At 38.8% G+C, this 22,938-nt stretch overlaps 1 protein-coding gene across 1 annotated transcript in view; it reads left to right on the plus strand.

Moving 5' to 3' along the window:
• Vwc2 (von Willebrand factor C domain containing 2) overlaps positions 1–6,252 on the plus strand; it is a 121,761-nt gene extending 115,509 nt beyond the window's left edge. Inside the window, exon 4 of the mRNA XM_032916379.1 lies at positions 5,767–6,252. Coding sequence (XP_032772270.1) covers positions 5,767–5,918 — 152 coding nt within the window. The 3' untranslated portion in view covers positions 5,919–6,252. The remainder of the gene's footprint in view (positions 1–5,766) is intronic.
• The last annotated feature ends 16,686 nt before the right edge of the window (positions 6,253–22,938 follow it).

Here is a 22,938-nt window from a genome sequence, read left to right on the forward strand (position 1 = left end):
CCTGTCCTTCAGTCTCTGCTCCACACTTTGTCTCAGTATTTCCTTTAGACAGAAGCAATTCTGTGTTAAAAATTTGGAGATGAATGGGTGACCCCATCCCCCAACTGGGAGCCCTCCTTGCCTAACCTCTGGATATGGTCTCTAGGTTCTCCCTCTGATTTGTTCAGCTAATCTCATTCCTGTTAAGTCTCTTAAGATGCAAATAAACAGGGCTCTTGTGTAATGTAAATTTAATGTCTTTAGAAAGCAGTTCTGTACACCCTAAATCCAAAATGAGCAGTGTTTTTAGCAATAGGCCGGCCCTACCACCAAGTCATGCTGGACAACCAAGAGAAACAGGAGTGGCTTGTGTCGTTTGGGTGTTGCTGGGATGCACTGATTAGTAACTCGTAGGGAAGTATCCTGTGCCCTGGCACTTGAGATTTTCATTTCATCGTCCACGTCTTCTGGAAGCAGGATGGTGCAGCCACAAAACCTCACTGACCAAGCAACTCCGGCTTCCTAAGTCCTCCGGCCTCCTAAGAGTACCAGAAGGTGCTGTGCAGGCCTTCAGGGAAGAAAAGTCATCAGTAGTCTCAACCAGTGCTGAACCATGCAAGTGACAATACTGACCTGCCAGGCAAGATGTGCCCATTGCCGCAATAGTGGCAATGATGGTTGTGGGGAATAACCAACGGCTTTCTGACTGGGGGGGGGGCTGTTCCACAGAAGTAAGCCTGGTGGTCAAAAGCCTGTAACTAGGGCAATTATAGGTACTTAATGGGAACTTGTTGTGTTAAATGGTCATAGTGTGAAACTGCCTTCTAAATATTATAAATGTTTATACACACACACACACACACACACACACAAAATTTGGATTGCTCTCAACTTTAGTCACAGATTTAACTTTTTGCAGTGGGTAGTGTTTACTAAAGGGACACATAGATGCCCAAAGCACCAAGTATAAATAGTCCTGAGTGGCCACTGGTAGATGAATCATCTAATAATAACCTCCCCCGTCCTCACCAAAGGCTCAGGAACACTATAGAGGAGTGGCTAAAAGGAATGCAAGAGCTGACAGACAAGGAGGCCATGAAACACCACCATTTAATATTTTAAAGGCCTGCGTCTCAACCCATTTTTCATTAATATAACAAAATACTCAAGGCAGGCTGCTTTATTAAAAGGGAACTTTATTCAGCTCCTAGTGACAGAAGTTTAAGAGGGTGGGGTAGGCTACGTGTCCCAGGTACATACCACGTGATGGATAATATTGCTGCCAGCAATGTACACAATAAATGAAGCCAGAAAAGCTGCTCAGGTTTTGCTCTCTGTATTGGAAAATCGGAACTGACAACAGCAATAGCCCTAACTTCTTCCAAGGACACACTCCTAAGTGAAACTGGGATTTCCTGTTATAAGTTCCACCGCTTACTGTTACCATACTGAGAACCATAGCTCACATACCTTTGGGGAACGTATTCAAGCCACAGCAATCGGTATCAACGCAGTGTATCTGAAGTGCACTGTGCAGCTACACGGCTTCCATAACATACTGTGGAACAGTGCACAGCCTGGTGGTTGCATGAAATATTCAATCTGAGCAATTCTCTGACTAGGAAGGCTAAAGATACTGGCCAACATGAAATGCCTCTCCAGACATAATAAACCTTATTACCACAGAGTTCTGAGCAAGAAGAATTTGTTTGTTTGTTTGTGATCTCAGCCCTGAGAGACAGACATCTGGTACCTCAAATGCTTGTAGATTCTGCATCCTGAAACTGAGCCTCCAGGAAACCCAGAGTCAGTTTTTTTTTTCCTTAGCAATGCATTTAACAATGAGAGGGAGACAAGAAAAATGGTGTAATCCTCTATTTACAAGACTCTGAAAGAAAAGTCTTCTTTATCAAACAATACAAATTGGTACTTCCATGAGGATTGTATTTTATTTTTATTGGTATTCTAGGAACCTTTTGCGTTTTTATATTATGTTCGCCAATAAGTTCCCAATAATCTGTTTCTTCCTCACCTGAATCATAAGATTAAAACACCCCCAAATGCAGATGCACTGCACATTTTCAGGGGAACCAATTTCACACTGCCCATTAGCAGAGTAGACCTGAACACACAGTGATGAAGGCACCCGGTGAGACCATGAAGAACAAGACAGTTCCTGGGTTCTGTTATGGACTCAGCAGCACAGATAAGATTTTAAGTAAAATTCAAAGGAAAACATAGGTTTCGTGAAAGAAGAACAAACGAATAATTTCCTTACTGTTTTTTTTTTTAATTCTACAATAGTAGGTAAAATGAGAAATGACTTTAAAAACAGCTTGAGGCTCAGGCAATCCAACAGCTGAATGTTGACCATTACAAAGAATAAAACTGTGCTGTGTTGAAAAAAAAACATTTGAAAAAATCCCAAATCTGAGTAGCGTAAAAATGAAAACTATTAATCATAATAGCCCAAGGAGGACTAGTAACGCTGGTGCAGACAGCAATTCAGGTAAGGACATTTTCAAAATAACTAAGACAACATATACATACAGCACATAATGGGACTCCATACCATATTATTTTCCCATTTCTATAAATGAGGCTACCATGGTACAAAGCAGTTGCAGTATTTAGTCTACGATCACTTATTAAGCAGCAGGGCCATATTTCTTGGAAGACGAGTCCTCTGAGTAGCACTCTCAGGATACGGGTGTTCAGAGCACTTGTAGTACGTCTTCTCTGCAAATCACACTGATGCTAGAATGAATTGGAAGCAGATCATATCTTTAAGTTAAATTCTGTGAAGGAAGATGATAAGCAGAAAGAAGAGAGGATATGAAAGGCAGTTTGAAACTAAGCCAACTTTGTGGTGCATCTGGCAAAGGAGGTAACTGTGTAACCAGGGAGGAACTCTTTTCTGAGTTAGGTCCATGCATGGCCTATGGTCCTCTGAGCATTCATCTCTAATAGTGGAGAAGAGGCACGTGTGTGCAGGGTATATGTATAAAGGGACAGGGTACTTGAGCACTGGGTGCAGAGAGGCCTTTAGTGAAGCTGATACATGAATGTCCTTAACAGAAAGTGTGTAGATGTGTGTCTGAAGCAAGACCTTCTGCTGCCAGGAAGGCCATACAGCAGCTGCCCCCCGCCCACTGGAAATGTAAGACTGGAACTCGAGAGAGACAGTGAAGCTGAATCTGTAATTGACCATCATTCCAAAGGGGTAATTGCTGAAGCTTTGAGTTCTCCACACAAGAGGGAAGAACAGTAAAAGGGAGAATAATAAAGAAAATAAAGGAAGGATGGGAACAAAAGGAGAAGAGCAGAAAAGGCAAAGGACGGAGAAGGGTCACATATACTCACATGTGTGCATGTGAGGGTACGGCTAAGTGTGGGTGAGCCCACTAGAAGTACAATACTTACAAAAATAGCCAGTCAACAAATGCAACTTGTTCCCTCAGAAATATTAACATAACAGGAAAGGGCCAATGTTTATTGCAAATGTCTGTTGATTTTTAGATTTCTAACGAATGTTTTCCTAACTGTGATGTCCTCACACACATCACTAAACATACTTGTGTTTGGGGTGATGTTCTCAAAAATTTTACAAGCAAAGAAATCTGAGGAGTGAGATTTCTGAAAAATTGCTTTTCAATGTTGGAGGCTTCTAGTTTAGGTTCCAGTATCATCTAATACTTTAGAGAGTATTTGTAGGGTTCACGTTTGTAGGTGTATGTGTCATAAAATAAAGCTAGTGATGAAATGTATGTTGTGTAAGCACATGTACACCATGCGCATCAATGTGGGTACATACACATCACTGTGGAGATCAGATGGGAACTTTCTGGAGATCACTTTTTCCACAGTTTGGCGAATCTAACTCAGGTCATCAGGCTTGTGTTGCAAATACTTTATGTAGGGAGACATCTCTGGCCCAAGTAACCAATTAAAGGTAATTTTAAAACAATTTTAAGGTTATAGTATACCATTTTCCCCCTTGCTGTACTCCCTTCAAACTCTTCCATATACTGACGCCTTCTTTTTCAAATTCATGACCTTTTAAAAACACTATTTATTACACCTGTGGTCCTACATGCATAAGCACAACCTGCTTTAGTCTGTATAGTATTATCTATATCTGTATATGTCTTCAGGGCTGAGCCTTTGGGATTGGATAAAGCAATGGTGTGCTCTTCCCTGGGGAAGCCTACTTCTGCTCTCATCAGCTCTTAGTTGCCTGTAGTTCTGAGGTTGAGGCCTAAGGATTCCCCTTCAAGATTAGCATGTCCATTGGTATTATCTTTGCTCAGGTCATGTTTAGTCAGCCATGTTAATGAAGCTTGAAGAATGTAGCCTCTGACATCCCTACAGCAAACTGCCTGGTCCTCTGGCTCTTATAAGCTTTCTGTCCCCTCTCCTACAATGACCCCTGAAACTTAGGTGCAAAAGTTGTACCATAGATTTATCAGTTGGGAGTGTGCTCCACAATTCCGTATTCTGATTGCTTGTGTTTTTCTGTAATGATCTCCCCTCTATTGCAAAGAGGAATTTTCTTGATGAGAGGTAAGGATTACACTTATCTGTGGGTATAAGGACAAATATTTAAAATATAGTTAGGGACCATTCTGGTTTAGTAACATGGCAGCTATAAGGTCTCTTCCAAGATCTATGACTTCCCTAGCCCTAGGTAGCTGGCTAAGATTTCCAGTAGCAGACATGATTTCCCTCTTATTAAGTAGGCTTAAGTCCAATTAGAGAGCTGTTGGTCACCGCCAAGATATGTCTGCCATTATTGTGCCCTTGGGACTATGGTACACTGTTTGTCACTGCTGTGGTTCACAGGTAGCTGAGCAGGACAGCTGGTTCCCTTCCTCAGAAGCTTACATGACACCTTCTAATTTACTATGTCCTTGGACAATACATGTCCAAGACATGTGGACAGTACATGTCTTTTGTTGAATACAACATGAACTTCAGACACAGGGCCCAAAGTACCTGAACTAGAACTGACCTAAGAGGTTTTTTTCCCTAATGACCAATAAAGTAATTTTTTTATAGTGGCATTAGTTTCAACTCACACTGAAAATATTTTTCCTATTCATTTTCATATCCTCAACTTTACACCTAAAATTAAGCAGCAAACATACACCTCTGTGATGATAAGCTTTTACTTGGTGTTATTAGCAAGGATTACAGTAATTCTTAGTTCTTAAGGACGGTGGAAGACATACCCCTCAGCGGTAACTGTTGCTCTGTGGTTGCCAGGTAAGCATTATCATCACCTATGAACTTACTTCTTTGGCCCTTAAACTTAAAGAATCAGTAACTCAGGGGCTGAAGCTACCAGCCAGCAGGTGAACGGAAATGCTGATAACTCTGACACCTCATTTTGGAATACATGTTGGAAAGTTGTAGAATGAACGTTTTCTTGTTTAAGCTCTCTGCTAAAACTACCATGAAGAGTGAGCCGAGTTTTCTGAAGCTACTGGTTGGCAGTGTTTTTACAATAACTATTTAACTTAGTTAAATCTTATGATTACAGACATGGATTCTAAAAAAGTCGCCAAATGGAATAGACCACTTATAAAAATAATAATGCTTTAGTCCTAAAATTTTAAGTAATATTGGTTTCATTTCAGAAAAAAGTTAGTGTTGTGTTTCTTGTTATGGTTTTTCTAACTGTTCTTCATAAGAGGGTGAATGAAACACAGTATAGGACTAATTACCTAATTATAAACATTATACATTTATGCACACAATAGTATAAAATATTTCTCAATATTTCAGGTCCAAACTGCTTTGCAGAAACTGCTGTCATCCCAGCTGGTCGAGAGGTGAAGACTGACGAGTGCACCATATGTCACTGTACTTATGAGGAGGGCACGTGGAGAATTGAACGGCAAGCCATGTGCACGAGACATGAATGCAGGCAAATGTAGACTTCATGATACAGAAACTCTCATGTTTTTCTAGAATATTTTACTAATGTGACATTCTAGATGACTCTGAGAAATATCAATCAAAAACAGAAGACTTTGGGATAAGGAGTCAAGGAAAATGGTTGGTACTTTTGTTTTTCTTGGTAACAATTACAGCAAGAGACAGAAATGGATGTATTTCAAAACATCAATAAGAACTTTGGGCATACTCCCTCTCTAAATAAATGTGCTATTTTCACAGTAAGTACACTAAAGTTCACTATTATATATTAAATGTGTTTCTATAATCCCTCTATTAGAGTCTTCTATATTAAAAACGCTGTTGTCAACCGTCCTCACTGTGTACCGGTATATCTTTGTTAGCCTTCACTGCATCACAAGAGGGTGCTAGTGGGTCCAGGAATCTCTTACACCTGCACACAGAATGCTCTACTCCATAAGGAACTACAGGAAATAATGACTGTTTTATCTCAAAACCCTGTTCAAATGCTACTTAACTAATGCTATGTATCTAATGCTTAAAACACAATCTAATTTACACAAACAGGCTTATTTTAATAACCCACTTCTTTTTTTAGTTCATTCTTAGTCATTTCTAAATTGTAGCTATAAAGATGGCTAGCACAGCCTGTTTCAGTTCTCATAGTAGCCCATAAATAAACACTTATGTGCATTTCATGTTCATCCAATGGTACATGTTCTTCTAAGCATGACATTAATTCATTCCCTGAGCAAGAGGAAGGTTGGGATATATGTGTTATTAAAAAAAAAACATGGAGGAAAGGGAGTCTTTGGATTCTACAGAGAAAAGTTATGAGAAGTCAAATTCCTGAACAAGTTTATGCTTGAAATATAAAATATGCTGCAAACATCTCAGGACTCAGCACAGGTTCCTGTACTGCTAGTTAAGATAGCTATCTGTCCTCTGTAACAGACATAGTGAGAGAATAAATCTATTTTGCACCAAGAACGGTGTACAGAAGCTATTCTTTGTCCAATTAAGTTTAAGCATTTGAAAACGAAGGCTACTCTCTCCTGCAGTCATATATCACCCAAATTATCTTCCTTTGAATATAAAATGATAAAACTGTCATTAAGTGTTGCTGACTGGAGCACAGTGATAGGGAACAGCTCCCTTGCTGTGAGTGACATCAACAGTTGGTGCAGGAGTCAGAGAGGCATCAGGGTCCTAATCTGTGTAAAAACACTAAACATCAAGAACATCTCCCTCCATTTACACTTTCTGAATTTTAAAATTGAGGACCTATCACACAACAGATCTTGTGAAGACAAGAAGGAAATGAGGACTGGTTTGTTTTCCCCATGTGCTCTGCATCTTTTTCTGTAGCATAACAGGACTATAAAATTACACTGTAAGATAATATATATAAAGCAAATTAGAGGCTAGAAAATGGAGATTTCTAAGAAAGTACAATTTATATCCCCAAACCCTGTCAGTATATAAGAATTTCAGTAATTTACTATTTAATGACAGTCAAGAAAAACTGATGTTTTCTCATCATTGAAAAGTTAATCATTATATACTTTAATACAAAAATTACCAAGATATTTGCATATGCTTATATTTTATCTTGATTTTTGAAGACTATTTTGGGTTAGGTAAAGTAGCAAATAAATCAATTTCATGAAAATACTCAGGGGTATTATTGGCCAGTTACTCTCAGGTACCTGTTTTGAGCTTTCCAAAACTTAAGTGTTAGTATGAAAGACCATTAGGCATCATCTGTCTTTCCTTTTCTCAACAGTAGGTTTACTTTAAGACAAAGGTCATCTAAGGTTACCATCCTGCCAACAAATGACTTAACCTCCTACAATACATGGGTTATTGAGCCGGTTGTAATTACACACAACTTGCCTCTTCTTTCCACATGAGACATGATGAATTACAACTGCAGTGTATGAGGCCCAGTTTTCTTATTTTCCTTGGCAACAGAATTCCTACAGAATGGAAAATGGGCTCTCAGATTACTGCAGTGGAAAAAAATCATAAGCGCTATGAGAGTGTCAACAAACCTCATTCTTCTGCAGAGAAAGTGAGCACAATGTCGTCTGGGGAATGACATTCTTGACGGAAGGCAGTAGGCCCCACACTGTCTCAGGCACACTTCTGGGTGCTGGATTGCATTAGAATAACTCACACCACACCTAAAACAAATCTGGAAGAACCAGGTTCTCTGCACTGCACATCCTAAGTAATGAAATTATTATTATTATTACTTTTGATGGAAACTCTTCCCCTTCAGAGCAGGTCTAGAGAGATGTTTCAGATAGATATTTACTTTGTTCTCCACATGGACAGAAGTCTTTGCTGAAGTTCTGAACGATGCAACATAAGCTAGTTTACTACATTATTACTGCATAATAACGTGCGGATAGTATGAGCTCAAATTATCTGATTGTTCAAACTTCACAATCCATCTACACCTGTTTTTTTTTTTTTTTAAATGCTGCAATTCTCCAAAATTCTAATAGGCTTGCTTTGTGGGTACTTCATAATGATTAGGGGCTTAATCAACTTAAAAAGGAAGTTGTGCTTACGAATGAGTTATAGGAACATGCTTCTAAAATACGACCTACGTTTAGCTGCCTCTGTGAGTCACAGAGTAACTCCAGAAAGAATGCAACCTTACAGAGACAGGTCCTTTCCTTCGGGTTCATTCTTCAGTGATCTCCCACGCTTTTCAGGGACAGGCGGGAACAGCCCAAGGGCGACAAGCATCACCAGATGCATGGGGCCCTGTGACACGTTTGCTGCGATGACATAAAGGTTCAGAGGACAGGGTGTCTGTGTCTACAGGGAACTCACGTGCCTCAGGTAGAGCTGTGCAGTGACTCTATTAGTTTTAATAGCTGAATATTCACAGTATCGTTTTCTGGTCTGATAAAGTACACCGAGAGCTTAATTCTCATCTGTCTAAAGTTTAATACATTATGCCTAAGTCCCTCTCCTCTTTGCTTCTTTAGCGTCATATGGAAACAATGTCTAAAACACTTTTAACTGTGTCGAAAACTCAGAGATTTCCTGTTCTTTCTTTTTATTTTAAACAATGAGATATGTTTAATGTTCATATTATTTAAAGCATACAAATACACAATTTCAAACAAATATTGTTAAAAACAACATCTGTTATTTCAAATATAGACTATTTAAGTATACATAAAACAAAAATTATAAACATAAAGAATGATTTAACAAATACTAATAACCTATTAAATTTGTTTCAATAGGCAACAGATCCTTTTAGATTTCTTAAGACTTTGTTTTCGTCTAAAATACTGTAAGGAGGAAGGGTAACACACATGTCCTTTCATCAAGATCCCGGGCAGTACCAGAAGTACAGACAAGTCTGACTGGTCACAGACTCTGCAGTATCTTCTGTGACCCGGGGTTCGTGGTGGACCTGCTCTGCACTCTTCTTCAGAAGTATGTCTGAGAGAAGATGCTCAATGCAGTCACTACTGTGGAATGAGTTCATACTTACATCATCCCATTCCAGCTTCTTCCTTCCTTAGGGAACCAGAGACTACTTACGTCGTCTCCTCATGCAAAGCCAGCTTCTTCCACGTGAGGTGTTAGTTTTCTAAGAAGGATCTTATTTCAGTATGGTTGTTTGGAAGATCCTATTTGCACAGAACAACCAACCACCCTCAGAAGAGTTGTCTTTAAAAACAGCCTGGGGCTATGGAAGGACACAGTCCAAATGGAAGTAGATACTGGGCACCTAGACCCTTCTAAGGGCTTCTAAGTACTGTTCTTTAAGCTGTTTCAGTACTGAAAGGCCTCAAATTGGGGCTCAAGAGGACACTAAGCTGGGTTGCTGGGAGGAAAGAGTTTATTGGGAAAGTTATGAATGCTGTGGACAGGCAGACAGAAGGGAACAGCATGACGGGCCTCTGAGGAAAGTTCAGTCTACAGCACCAAAGACAGACAACATGGTGGATGTTCTGAAGAAAGGAAATCAGAATCCAAGCAGAAGTGAGAATGAGAGTTTCTTCTTATTCTTTTTGGGGAAGGGGGCATCAGAACATAAGTCTCCAGCTAGATTCTGATTCCCATGCTGGAGGCAGGGAAGTGGATGTGGCCACCTCCCCCTGCCCTGCCCCTGCCACCAACCTTTGATGTAAACTCAGTCCCCAAGTGACAGATTCTGGAACCTGCCAGGTCTTAGCTAGGGAGTCACTCTGACCCATTTGGACACCTGTGGGACTTTATGAAAAGGAATGGCTGCTATGAGTAGGATTCTGGAGTCCTTAACTGGATTGCCATCCTGAGTCTCTGTCATAGCACTAATTTGGTGTCATTTTAGCACATACTTTAAAAATTACATCACAAGCAGAGATTGTGGGTAGCTAAGTGGAATGTGCTTGAAAAGCAAGCAAGCTTAGTCTTTATCTCCCGCACTACTATATAGAATGGGTAGGGTGTACCTCAGTGGTAAAGGAATTGTCTCTCATCCAGAAAGCTCCAGTACAATCTAGTATAGTATGAAAAAGAATTTTGTTCATAACGGTTAATTTTTTGTGTTTTCCTCTTATTTCTATGTACTTTTAATTCACATTATGAGACAAATCACTTCTGTAAGCATCACCACTCAATGTTAAGTTCGCTTTACTGAATCACATTCAGTCCACTACACCTGTGGATCAAGCACTGGCTCAGACAGCGCTTCAAACCAAAGTGTCCACTGTTATCTCCTGCCTGGTGTCTACTTTTTTCCAGACTTCTAGCACAGTTCTCATATCCAGGCCATGACCGCCCACAGATGAAATCCCTCCCTCACTGCTGTAGCCGCTGAGGTTGGAAGTGACAATCAATGTCCAGTTCTGATGCTAGTCAGGACAAACTGCTTTGATGTACGAGTTCTAATACTGAAAGGAACTTGTAAGGAAAGCATAGTGGCACTTAGAATAAAAGTGATCAAGTTTATAGTTTTGGTATTTCCTTGTTTATACAATTTTTCTGAATAAAAATTTCATATCCTAGACTTTAGGCATCTGAGTATATCTGATCTCTCCATGTCTCTGTGTAATGTGACTGAGCAGTGCAGTCAGCTTCCATGAAACTGATGCTAAGTCAGTGAACCAAGGGTTTAAAGGCAATGACTCTTGACACTTCACCACGATGCCAAACTTCACTCTCATTTGTAAAGCATTTGCTGGTTTTGATTCACCACAAAAACAAGTAGGAAAAAATGCCTACTTGTTAATAAATTCCATCAACTTCTAAGTGATACTTGTCAATCAGGGTAAGAATGTTCACTCAAAGATTCAGTAACATGAAAACTTAAATGAAGGTGTGCTCCAAGTGTTTGACCTGTTTGCAGTTAATGATGCATGAAACGCATACTTGTAATTTTCTAACAAGGACATAAAACTCATAATACAGGCACAATTCCAAATACAATCAAAATACACCTAACATCATTTATTAAGGTATTATTGTAGTCTGTTAAAATAATTCTAAATATCTCTCACTTTAGTTAGAATTCAGTTTTCAAAAAGTAGAAACACTTCCCAGTTTTATTTAATATTTAATAGTATTTTATTTACTAGCTAACATTTACGGTTTTCAATTTCTGGAATTTACATTTGACTTTGTTTCTAGATATATTTATGAGAATGTTCATTTCCTTATTCTCTTCTTTTACATTGTAAAGTAAATGCAGTTCTATTTTTATTTGTCTCTGGGATTATCTTGATTACCTTATTTAAACTCACAATACCTACAAAAGTGGCTAGCACTGGCCCCACTCAGGACATTCACGAATTTGAGAAAATGCCTAAAGTTTTGACCTAGTGAATGAGTGGGCAAGAATCCAAGTCTGCTTTAGACTAGAACTTGTGGCACAAAGTCTTCTCATTCATGTTTAGACACTGACCTCTAGAAATGAGACAGCAACATCAAAGTGCTCTTTCCTCACACTCGAAAGCAGCACAGGAGGGAATGGACGGCACCTCGCTCTCCTAACTCAGCTGCACAGTCTTGACACTTGTCAGTTAAGAGTCGCTCCTCCCAAAAGTGTAAAAGGCATCCCTTTTCTACTTGCCACATATTTTAATTTCTAATTAAACTGTCTTATTAAAGTGTACTCTCAAACAAATAGTAGATTTTTATGGTTTTGTTTATAATTCTTGTACTGCGCTTATAAAATATGACCACATATTATAACCCTTTCTGTACTGGTGACTTATTTTTCCTGCTGTGGAAGACTCCCGACACAAACAGTATAAAAGATGATCTCCTTATGTTTGCTTACAGGTTTAGCTGTTTCATCTCATGGCTGATTGGCTCCATGTAGCTCAGCAATACGCTGTGGTTGAAGCAAGTGGTTGGGCAGGTTTTCCCCTCTGGTAGCAGAAAGAAATGAGAGGGAGTAACCAGAAATGAGGTCTACCAGCCCAAAGCAGGCCCTCAGGGAACATACTTCTTCCCTCAGGCTTTGCCTCTCAAAAGTTTTTATCAACTTCTAAAGTGTCTAGGAAGCAAGCATTGAGCATGTGCCACAAAACAGTCAATACATGTGCCCGTGAGGGACATTTCATACTCAAATCTTAATGGACATACATTAACATAAATAAGCATATATTAGCTAATGCGGAAAACTATCAATTATTAGATGACAATCTATGAAAATACTACATTTTCAAACTTTAAATTCTAGTGTCTGCTATCATCAACTCTGCTGTGAGAAAAACGTCAAGTTTTGGTGATATCACTGAGGTGAAAGCCCAGAATATGCACTGTCCTCACTCAAGGGGCATGGCCAATTAAGGAAGGGATAGAGCACCTTCCATTCAGCATTTCCCTGAGGGGAGCAGTGCGAGCCTCAGTCAGTCTTTCACTTCATTCCACAGGTCATGACACACCATGTGTTCTGAGGCTATCAGGCCAGGGTAGTGACCAGTATGCACTCTTTGGCTCCACAGACCCATCGGCATGCTCCCCCAAGGCCGTAAGTCAACGCAAATAAGTGATTGTACCAATTGCCACTCTAGCTTTTACATTCAGGTCAATACCTTACATCAGTATCATTATTACTATTTCAAAACAATGTGTTGGCTCCCTAGTTAAACACAGTAGCCAGAGGTAAGATGGGGAAGTAAACAGTACACAGCAGTAATAGCTTAGGAAAGCTAAGTGCCTATTTACTATGTCTTGGTCTTCACTCCGTCTTCTGAAACTTTAATATAAAGTCATTCAAAAGCAGCCTGCCCATGGAACACACTGTAGGCTTGTGGTTTTAAATCTATTAGTCATCAAACAAACAATGATAAAAAATTCTTCCCAATCAAAATAATGACAACACTTGTGGAGGTGACTGGACAGGTTGGACTCTTCATTACCAGGGCCACGCCCATCCAGCCATGCCCACATATCTTTTCTATTTCTGACCCAGGAATGTATTCCTATTTTAAATAGGTATGGATTCAATAAAAGTAGGTGATATAAAAATCCTATTTTTATGTATTATGTATTTTCTAAGTTATACTTAAGTATAGCTAATTGGTAGATCTAAAAATTCACACATATATACATATAACCCTTAAATCAGAAACAGAATTGGACTTCTGTTTAAGTCAAGACTAACTGTCTTAAAAATATACAATGGGCTTTTTTGTACACTTTTTTTAATGTATAACGTTAGGTAATTAGTTTTGTAACTAATTATGTAATAGCAACTGAAAGAACAAATCATTATATAAGAGGAAAAGCAAAGGGAATGGTTGCTTTGGGGACTGGAGATGTTAAAATTTAGAGCAGTTCAGACAGTAAGAGGTATGTGAAAAACCTGTAAACAACTGACAAGAATCACCTGTGAAACTCAAAACTGTTAGTACATAATGAGCCCCTTTAGCAGACAAGAGAAAGCCTGCTCTGCTGGATGGGGTTAGGACTCAGCAAACAGACTAGACTTAGAAGGCATCAGGAAACTCATCCTTGGTCTTGATCCACATTTACAGAATCAGGATTTCCAGAAACAGGGCTGGACCACTGCTAGAAGATTCTTCATGTTTGATGGGGAGTTCGACTTTAGTCTATCATTCAGTTTACCAAGTGCACTTGACCTACCTCTTTGTAACTCAGTCTTCATCTTCTTCTCTGGATAAGAGAGAGCATTAGCTCTTGAGAGCATTAAATGAATATTTCAAATACAGAACGAGGCAGATGGCATTTAAAAGCACAAGTTATACATGAGCATTCATTAGTTATGTAAGTGAAAAATATGATGATGAGACTGGGATTCAAAAGTTTCAGAGATTCTAATTCAGTAAAAGTAAATATGATTCACATATCTTATTTTTCACCCATTCATGTGTTATGTCTGCCAGGAAATGTTTTTGTATTACTAGAACTTTACACGGACCTACATTGATATCATCAGGCCTACGGTGTATATGTTGCTGGGTGCATATATATGTTATAAATGGATTTACAGAATATTTATTAAACTGCATTTTGCACTTCCAGTTAACCTCTTTTAAAATGTTTTTCAGTCTGTTAAAATACTTCAAATGATGTTAATAAAAAGCACTATTAAATATCCCAATGCCTCAAATATCATTGTTTATAAAATATTTAAATACATGCCTCAGTGTTGCCTCAGCTGTGCATGATACTTTTCTCCATATTTAAGTAAACTATTGACAAGGACGTGCAGTGAAGTATATACTATAAGCATGTCTAATATTGACTGTGGTGATGCGTTTTGATGGTCATTTCTAGAACTAAATGGTGTGAACATTAGACTTACATCCAGAAGTAGGCGCTGTGTAATATATATGTATATCAGTAAGTAGATCTCTGAAACACAAATGATTTTTCATTCAATCATAGTTCTATTAAAGCTTTTTACAATATAGGTTAAATAATTTTAAATATAAATGAAAAGACCATGGTGTAATGGTGCCTGCTTCTGATCTCAGTATTCAATGGGTGGAGAAAAAGGAATTAGGAGCTCAAGTCCAATCTTGGCTATATAGAGTTTTTGGGGGCACTCTGGACGACAGGAGACTTGATTCCAGCTTGCTTGCTTGCGCTCTCTCTCTCTCTCTCTCTCTCTCTCTCTCTCTCTCTCTCTCTCTCAATGAACTTTACATATCTGAATTGGAAGATTAAGTAATTTAGAGTAAAAAAAATAGTAATTTAGAGTAATCATCCTGCAGAAGACAACTAGAAAATCTATATATAGAATTGGTATTTCTCAAAGTAATTGTAGAATTTGAAACACAGGGACAAAGTTATCAGCCCAAAGGAATGGAACCTGACATTCTTTGTATTTTTGCCTTGAGTAAGCTTCATGCTTGGAATTATATGCTGAGATCCTTAAGAAAACACTTTGATATTTCATGGAACAAAAGTTTCAAAGTGTGGTCAAGGAACAGAAAAGATGAGTCTTCAATGACCTCCCCATATTTCAATCTGTGGCCCCATGGCTGCATAGTGCACAACTGAACTGAACTGAAGTTCATCCAGGCTTCCCCTGAATAGTCTACCTCAGAATTACTGGGAAATCAACAGAAATATAATTACAGAATGTGGGGGCCACAATGGCCCCAGAGTTGTTGGGGCCTTGGACCCTCTTATGTAAGGAGACGGCACTGTCTCAAATCTGACCTTACTCCATGCATTCTGAAGCGCATCTCACATTTATAAAGTTATGGGTGCCCAGGGCTTTGAGCCAATCTGTACCAAGGAGCGGAAATAAGGAACAATGGGAGGAGAGCCACAGGATCGCCTTAGGAGAGTCAGACCTGGAATATGAAATAAACGTGGTGTATTAAAGGCTGCAGGGCAATACTGGAAACTCCAGCAGTCGGTTAGAAGTACACACTACCTAGCAAAATCTAAAACGGTCTAGTAAGAATTGTGAAAACTGACTAAAATTAATGAGTATACTGAAGGGGGCGGACTGCATATTATTCAGAACTTAATGAAATGGTGGATCTGAAAACAGGTCAAAGGGAAGCCGCATGAGGCAACATGTGAGTGTCACGCAAGTGGTGGACACAGACAGCTGGAAGGCAGGGGCCGGAACAGACCATAATGTGCAACAGTCTGTGAGCCAGAAAAAGTAAGGTAAAGATCCTAAAAATTTCAAAAAACAGATTTACAAAAATGGAACGATGTCAGCTTTGTATCACAGGAAAGCACGGAATTCTGAAGCCAGTTAAGCATTGTCAGCGCATTAAAGGAAAGAACACTGATGTAGAATCCCAGACCCAGAGAGAGCTGGTGTCTGACAGCTGAGAGTGGCTTGGAATTAATATTTATTGGCAAGAAAGTCCTAGTAGTCATCTCCATTTCCCTCTTCCACATGTGTAGTCTTTTTAAGTATGGTGGTTCAGTATACTTTAAGTAAATATTTTTCATTTTTCTTTTGTCCTTTATGTATGTGGCTGTTTTACATGCACGTTTGTCTGTGCACCATGTGTGTGACTGGGGCTCTCATATGTAGAAGAGAGCACCAGATGCCGGAGACTGGAGTTACAGATGGTTGTGAGCTACCAGGTGGGTGCTAAGAATTTAACCTAGGTCCTGTGAGAGCAGTGAGTACTGAGCAATAACCACCTGGCAATCTTTATAGCCCCGCTTCTCTTTTGTTTTAATTTTTCCTACATATTTATTTTTGGTACAGTAGACATGTGTGGAGATGACAGGGAAGCTTGTAGAAGTCAGTCTTTATTATTACCATGTAGGTTTCCCATAATTGAACTCAGATCAATAGACTTGGCAATGGGCACATTTGGCCCCTCGACCATTTTGGCAGACCTACTAAGTTGTGCTTTCTTGGACTATTTGTTTGTAAACAGGACCACATCTATCATCCTGCTGGAACCTGTTCCTTCTACTGACATGACAAACAGCTTTTTCATCTGATAGATTCATCTTTGATATTGCTTCTAGTGAATCTCTACTGGTGGGGAACTCTTCCAGTTTTCATTTGATTTAAACGTCCTTGTTCCAATTATTTCTTTTAAAAATATGGATATTAAACTATAGAGCATAAATCACCACAGGATGTTAATAAGTATGTGCCATATAAGATACTTTCATATCTAACTAATGGAACATTTAGGAGAAAAAATAACTATTGTATATAAAGGCCTGAGAAACACAAATCTGACTTAAGGGACATGTAAGTCTTCCTGAAAAATCACAGGATATTCATGGTTTCTGAGCACAAGTGGAAATTTACAAGCAATGGATATGCCCCAAGTCACAAAGAAAGGCTCATTATAAAGAACTGACAGCACGCAAAAAATAAAGCTTGACGGCAGTCTCACTAACTGCAACTCAACAAGAACAACAAAACAAAACTTAAGGTATGTTGAAAATGAAAACAATTCCAAATAACTGAAGGACGGAGAGAAGAGGAGGCTGACAGAGTCCATGACATAAAGAACATGGAGACACCTCACAGTGGAAGCCTTCTGCCTCTCTCTTAATGCGTGTGACTTTCTCCCCATACCTGCCTTGACTACTCAGATTTCTCAACTTGACACAGCCAATGAAAGTGGAAGTGTGATACCCGTGTTAAGACTTGGAAACTGAGGGACCCCACTAAAGTTCTCAGGTTTCATGTGTGGCTCTCAGATGATTAATCAGCCATTAGACCCAGGGTTAAAAAGATGACACAAAGGACAGGAAAAGGATGACCTAATGGCAGGGGAAGGCAAGCAGCTTTATGATGCTCTACAGAGTGAGCCAATGATCCCACAAATATAGGAGCAGTAAACACACCATGGGCTAGTTCAGCCATGGAAGAGGCAGCATTGTTTTCATAACGTCAAGGTTAGAGGCAAGGTTGCAACATCCAGTCATGATGATCTTCACCCCTAAGGAACAGCTAGAGGGTAGCTGTAGATGACAGCTATCTGACAGAATATTTGATGCTGATGAAATTAACATGAGAACAGTTATTCTAGAAGTTATACTCAGCATCTCAGGAGTTTACCAAGATAGTATCCAGGATACTCATACAGGATTAAGTGTGTTTTTCTGAATATTTTGTGGAATTACAGAAGATACAAATTAAAGCTCCTATATAATAAAGAACCCAGAACACACAAAAATCTTAATAATTATGTGTTCATTTATTACTGACACAAAAAGAAAGTCTGAATAACAGTATTGTCTGAAGACTGTGTTTTTATTTTTCTAAGTAAGTGACTCACACTGTAGCCCAGGCTAGCTTAGAATTACTTAGTGTAGGCTGACCTCAAAGTCATTATCCTTCTACTATCACTGGATAAACAATGTTTGTAAACTACTTTACTTCACAGAGGTAAGAACTATGGAACAGCTTGGTGAATTTGACAGATTTCAATTCAACCATAATAATCCTCTGTGTATGTCCATCAGAACGTTTCTGTGTGGGTGTTTCCAGAAGGACTTAGGATCCTTTCTGAATGTGAATGGTGTCAACTCATGCACTGGGCTCTCCTATTGAATGAAGAGGAGAAATCAAATAAAACGCCAACATTCATCCCTCTCCTTCCTCATAACAGATGTAATATGATTAGCCAGATCCAAATATTTTCTAAATTATCTGCTAACTGGTTAAGAATATACAAATTGATGTTATCTAAACCAAGGTGTATAGGTTATAAAGACATATAACCAATTGCCTGTTATGTCCTAATTAACTGCATGCAGCTGACCCGCTCCTTTGTTCCCTTATCACTCTGAACTCCAGACCTAATGTCTTGGAGAATGAATTAAGGACCTTGAAGCCAGGTGCCCAGTCTCCGATGGGCACTCCCTTGCTTAACTCATAATGTCAAAATGCAATTGGATAACACTGCAGCTCACCCTAGCTCCCTCCAAGCATTGTGTTCCCATCCTTTAAAAACATTGCATAATCTCCCTTTGGGGATGTAGGTCAAATCCTGAAGTGGCCACCTCCCTGAGTTGCATGAACTGAAAGAGATATTTATTACTCTCAGCAGGGCACGCAAATGGTAAAAGAAATGAACACCAAACTGATAGTGTGACAATATACTTTAACAAAATAACTCTACAAACAGAACCTCTTATCCTCCCGAAAACCAGCATGTCTACTACACCATCAACAAGCACCAATGTCTCAAGCCTTCTTCAAAGAGGAACCAGTTAAGTGTTACTATAGCACTTCAGTCGCCTGATCACAATTTTAGTATGAAGTATACTTAACAGATATATCAGTAGGGATAAACTGAAAATACTAATTCCCAGCTACCCTAACAGTGTCCGTTTGTTAGTAACAGAATTCAAAATAATATAAAAGTGTTATCAAGAGTGTTTTCCTCTCTTATCCAATGAAAGGCAAACCCACAGCCTGGAGGACAAATAGAAGGGCATGAACTGCTCTGGGGATACGGAAGCAGAGAGGCCTCTTGAGTGGTGGAGGTCAGGATACAACATCTGAGACAGAGAATTCAAGGCTCTGGGTAATGTGCGGGGGGCTATGTCAGAGCTCATACTTGCCTTCATTACTCACCTGCTGTGTGAAATTCCAGGACATCATTAAGTTACTTTGACTTCTTCAGATCCTATGAAATCAGAATGGTGAAAATAAAAGAGATGGGGAAATTATATGAGCACTCAGTAAACAATAGAACCATGGCCACCCCATTATCACATGAGGGGGTCTCAACTGCACTAGTACTCTGAAATGAAAGTTTCCACCTATCAAATTAAACAAAGTTAAATACAGAACCAGAGCGAATACAGTGAAATGCTTACCCTTTTATGGTATCACTATAATTTGGGGGAGTTGTCCATAAGATTAGAAATATCAAAGCCTACCAGAGTTCTGAGTATTTGATACAGAGATGATTGAATATCCTAAAAAAGGACCAAAAAGAATTTAACTATAGTGATATATACGGCTGAAAATTTAAAAGCAACGGAAATACCCCACAACTAGAATGCTTAACCACTTCAACCTATTTTTGCTACAATAGATGAAGTACTAGGAAACCTACATGATTGCAGTAAATCAAATAGCTTGGGAAAGCACATGATATTAAAAGAAATGATCCATGATGGCAAATACGGGAGTTTACAAAACACTACCATTGCTGATAGCTCCTTTGATAACCTCCTCTCCCAGTGTTTGCTTTATAACTCCCTTGTAGTTAGTGCTTTATCAGCTACGACTGTTTTGTCTCTAACAGAAAATTTACCTCGCTTACATACAATTAATTTCCTATGTCATGGAGCTGGGAAGTGCAGGGAAGGCCAGGGTCCACAATTAACAAGGGCACCAATTGAGTGTCATCCTTAGAGCCCAGTTCTTTTGGTATCTCTACTCTGTCTTCCTACTGCTATGGCTGGTTAGCCTCATGGTATACAGGATAAGTTTTCCTCTAGCTTCTAGAAAAATCATGTTCTGTGTACGGAAGAAAGAAACCAGTGCTAGAAAGGTGAATAACAACATCTTTTCTCATGGCTACTCCTGCAGTTTTTCAAAGTAAGTTTATTGCTTCTAACATTTTAAAAGTAATTCATATCATTGAAGAAGGCATAAAAAAAACTCACGCATGATCCTGTTACATGAGACAAACATGAGATAAACATTTCAGTGCATTTGTTTTAAAACTCAAAATACAAACAATAATAATGCAAATAAGTACAGTTAAATTTATAGTTGTTCTGAATTCATTCATTCAATTTGAAAATGTGACAGTCGATTTATTAGCTGGAGAACAGTCTGTCATGTGGAAATAGAATTGTTTATTCATCCTCTCTTTTAGGGCACTTGTGCTAATTTTGTTTATTACTACATATGCTGTGGCACTTGGTGCCATTTAACCTATTAAATTTACTTGTTAGAACTGCCAGGAAATGAGATTACTGAACCAAACTTAAAGATCTTATTTCCATACTGCCAATTAACATACATTACATATTTAATGTAAATATAATTAATACAGAATGGAAATAATTATTTTCATCTTAAATTCTGGTAAAAACATCTTTAGGTATTAGTAAATATCTGATCATATAGTTGAAAAGGTATTATACAGGAAGAAATTATTTTGATATAAGCTGAACTCCCTGAAACTGCTATATGACAATAATCCTTTAGAGACAGCTCAAAGCTTTTGGCACATGCTGCTGTCATTTTAAACACCAGTCAACACTGTCCATCTTATCTGGCATTAAAACAGAAGTAACTTTTGTCTTAGTTACTGACATAGTGTCATTCATAGACCTTTAATTTGTATAAAAATCTAACTATAGCATATGAAGAGGGCTATGACTAGGAATATGCTAGTTGAGTGTTGAACACAAATACACGATTGACTAAAACAACTGTGATGTTACAGAATCAAATGGATCATTTCACTATATGAAAACAGGAAAAAGTAGTCATTAATCTCCGCCTTCTGTTTCTTTTTCTAAAGATAGCTCTCTTGACCTCACCTCTTAATTCTACCTTATTCTAACCGCTAACATTTGTAAGGTTTTGTTGGACAGTCTGCCTGTATAAACTGGGAACTTAACTCTAGAGTGTACCTCTAAAGACACACTTCCGTGGGATGTCTACTCCTACCATCTATGGCTGCAGGAAGACAGTGCTCTCCAGACTCACCACCACCATTGCAGTTCTACCTCTGCTCTCCTAGGCTGACAATTGGAAGGACATCTTGACTCAATCCCAATAGATACTTAAGAAATTGGGATAGCTTCAAGAAGTTTTAGAGCAGGAGACTTGGGACTTAGAAGTTACAGGAAGTATATGCTAGTTATTCAGAGAAAAATCATATTTTACCCAAACAGTGTACGACTCATTGTGTTACCTGCCAGAGAAAGAAGGAATGTGAAAATCTCCATGTGCTATAAAGCACCAATATCTTGATGCTGCTGCTGAAAGCCCAGAAGAAGGAGGCAATTATCACCAGGACGAACCAAGAACAACCACAGGCCAATCACCTTCTTCTGTGTGAGAATTCTAAGGCTGCACTTGTCCACAGGAAGATAAAATAGGATACTTTCTAACTAGCTTTGTCTCTACACACCAAGTATAGCTCCTTGTTAGCCAACCTGCCACTGAAAGATGCTTCCACTTAAAGGGTCTTAGCAAGATCCAACTGTTTGGGGTTTCCATCCTTGAACCTCTGATGTTTTGAGGCAAGAAATGTCAAAAGCAAAGCAGGCAATGTCTCACAGAGATGATGGAGGAAATGTGAACCAGGTGATCACTAGGAACTTTAGGAAGTGACTCCAAAGTTATTTGTGGATTTTCCTCTATCTAAATCATTACATTTATGAAACTCTTCATATTTCAATGTGGCATCCCAAAGAAAAAGAAGATAATTATCACTGGTAGCAGCAGTGACTTCTGGTATGCAGCATGCATTTTTAAGAAAATTGTGATTCTTGTAAATTCTTTGTCCTAGAAGCACTGTTGAGTGACAAACTGCTTCAGCCTACTGAGAACATTCAATGGTAGCTCCATTCTCAAATGTCAAGGAGGTGATACAAGAGATTTTTTGAGAGAGGATCTCACATAGTTCAAGCTGTCCTTGGACTTTGAACTGATCTTTCTGTAATATCTTCAAAGTATTAAGATTACAGGTCTATGCTACTATGTCTGGCTTAAGAGTCTGTCAACTGACCATTTAAGCCAAACACACTGAACTACATTAAAAGCCACAGTTTCTGGGGGACTAGGCCTTCCACTAATAAGGGCAACAATGTAACCCAAGACATGGATTTTGAAACTGGCTTTGAGCTGCCAAAGGCCATGTTTAAATAGCTAAAATTTTATAAGTTTAAGTTAAAGCTCTTATAAAATAGGATGGCCTGAATATAGGTGACACATGGTAAAAATAAAATGGGTATTTTTTTAATTCCTGAAAAATCTTTTAACATCACCCAATACAGAACATTTGATATAATCTTTAAAATGCAGTGACAAAGGAGTCATCTGGTATCAAGTGCAGCTAACCATTAGCATTAACCAAGAAAGATGATGCATATAGGACAGGATTGAATGAGGACACCATA

This window comes from Rattus rattus, chromosome 11 (genome assembly GCF_011064425.1).
Source record: "Rattus rattus isolate New Zealand chromosome 11, Rrattus_CSIRO_v1, whole genome shotgun sequence".
NCBI classification, from domain to species: domain Eukaryota; kingdom Metazoa; phylum Chordata; class Mammalia; order Rodentia; family Muridae; genus Rattus; species Rattus rattus.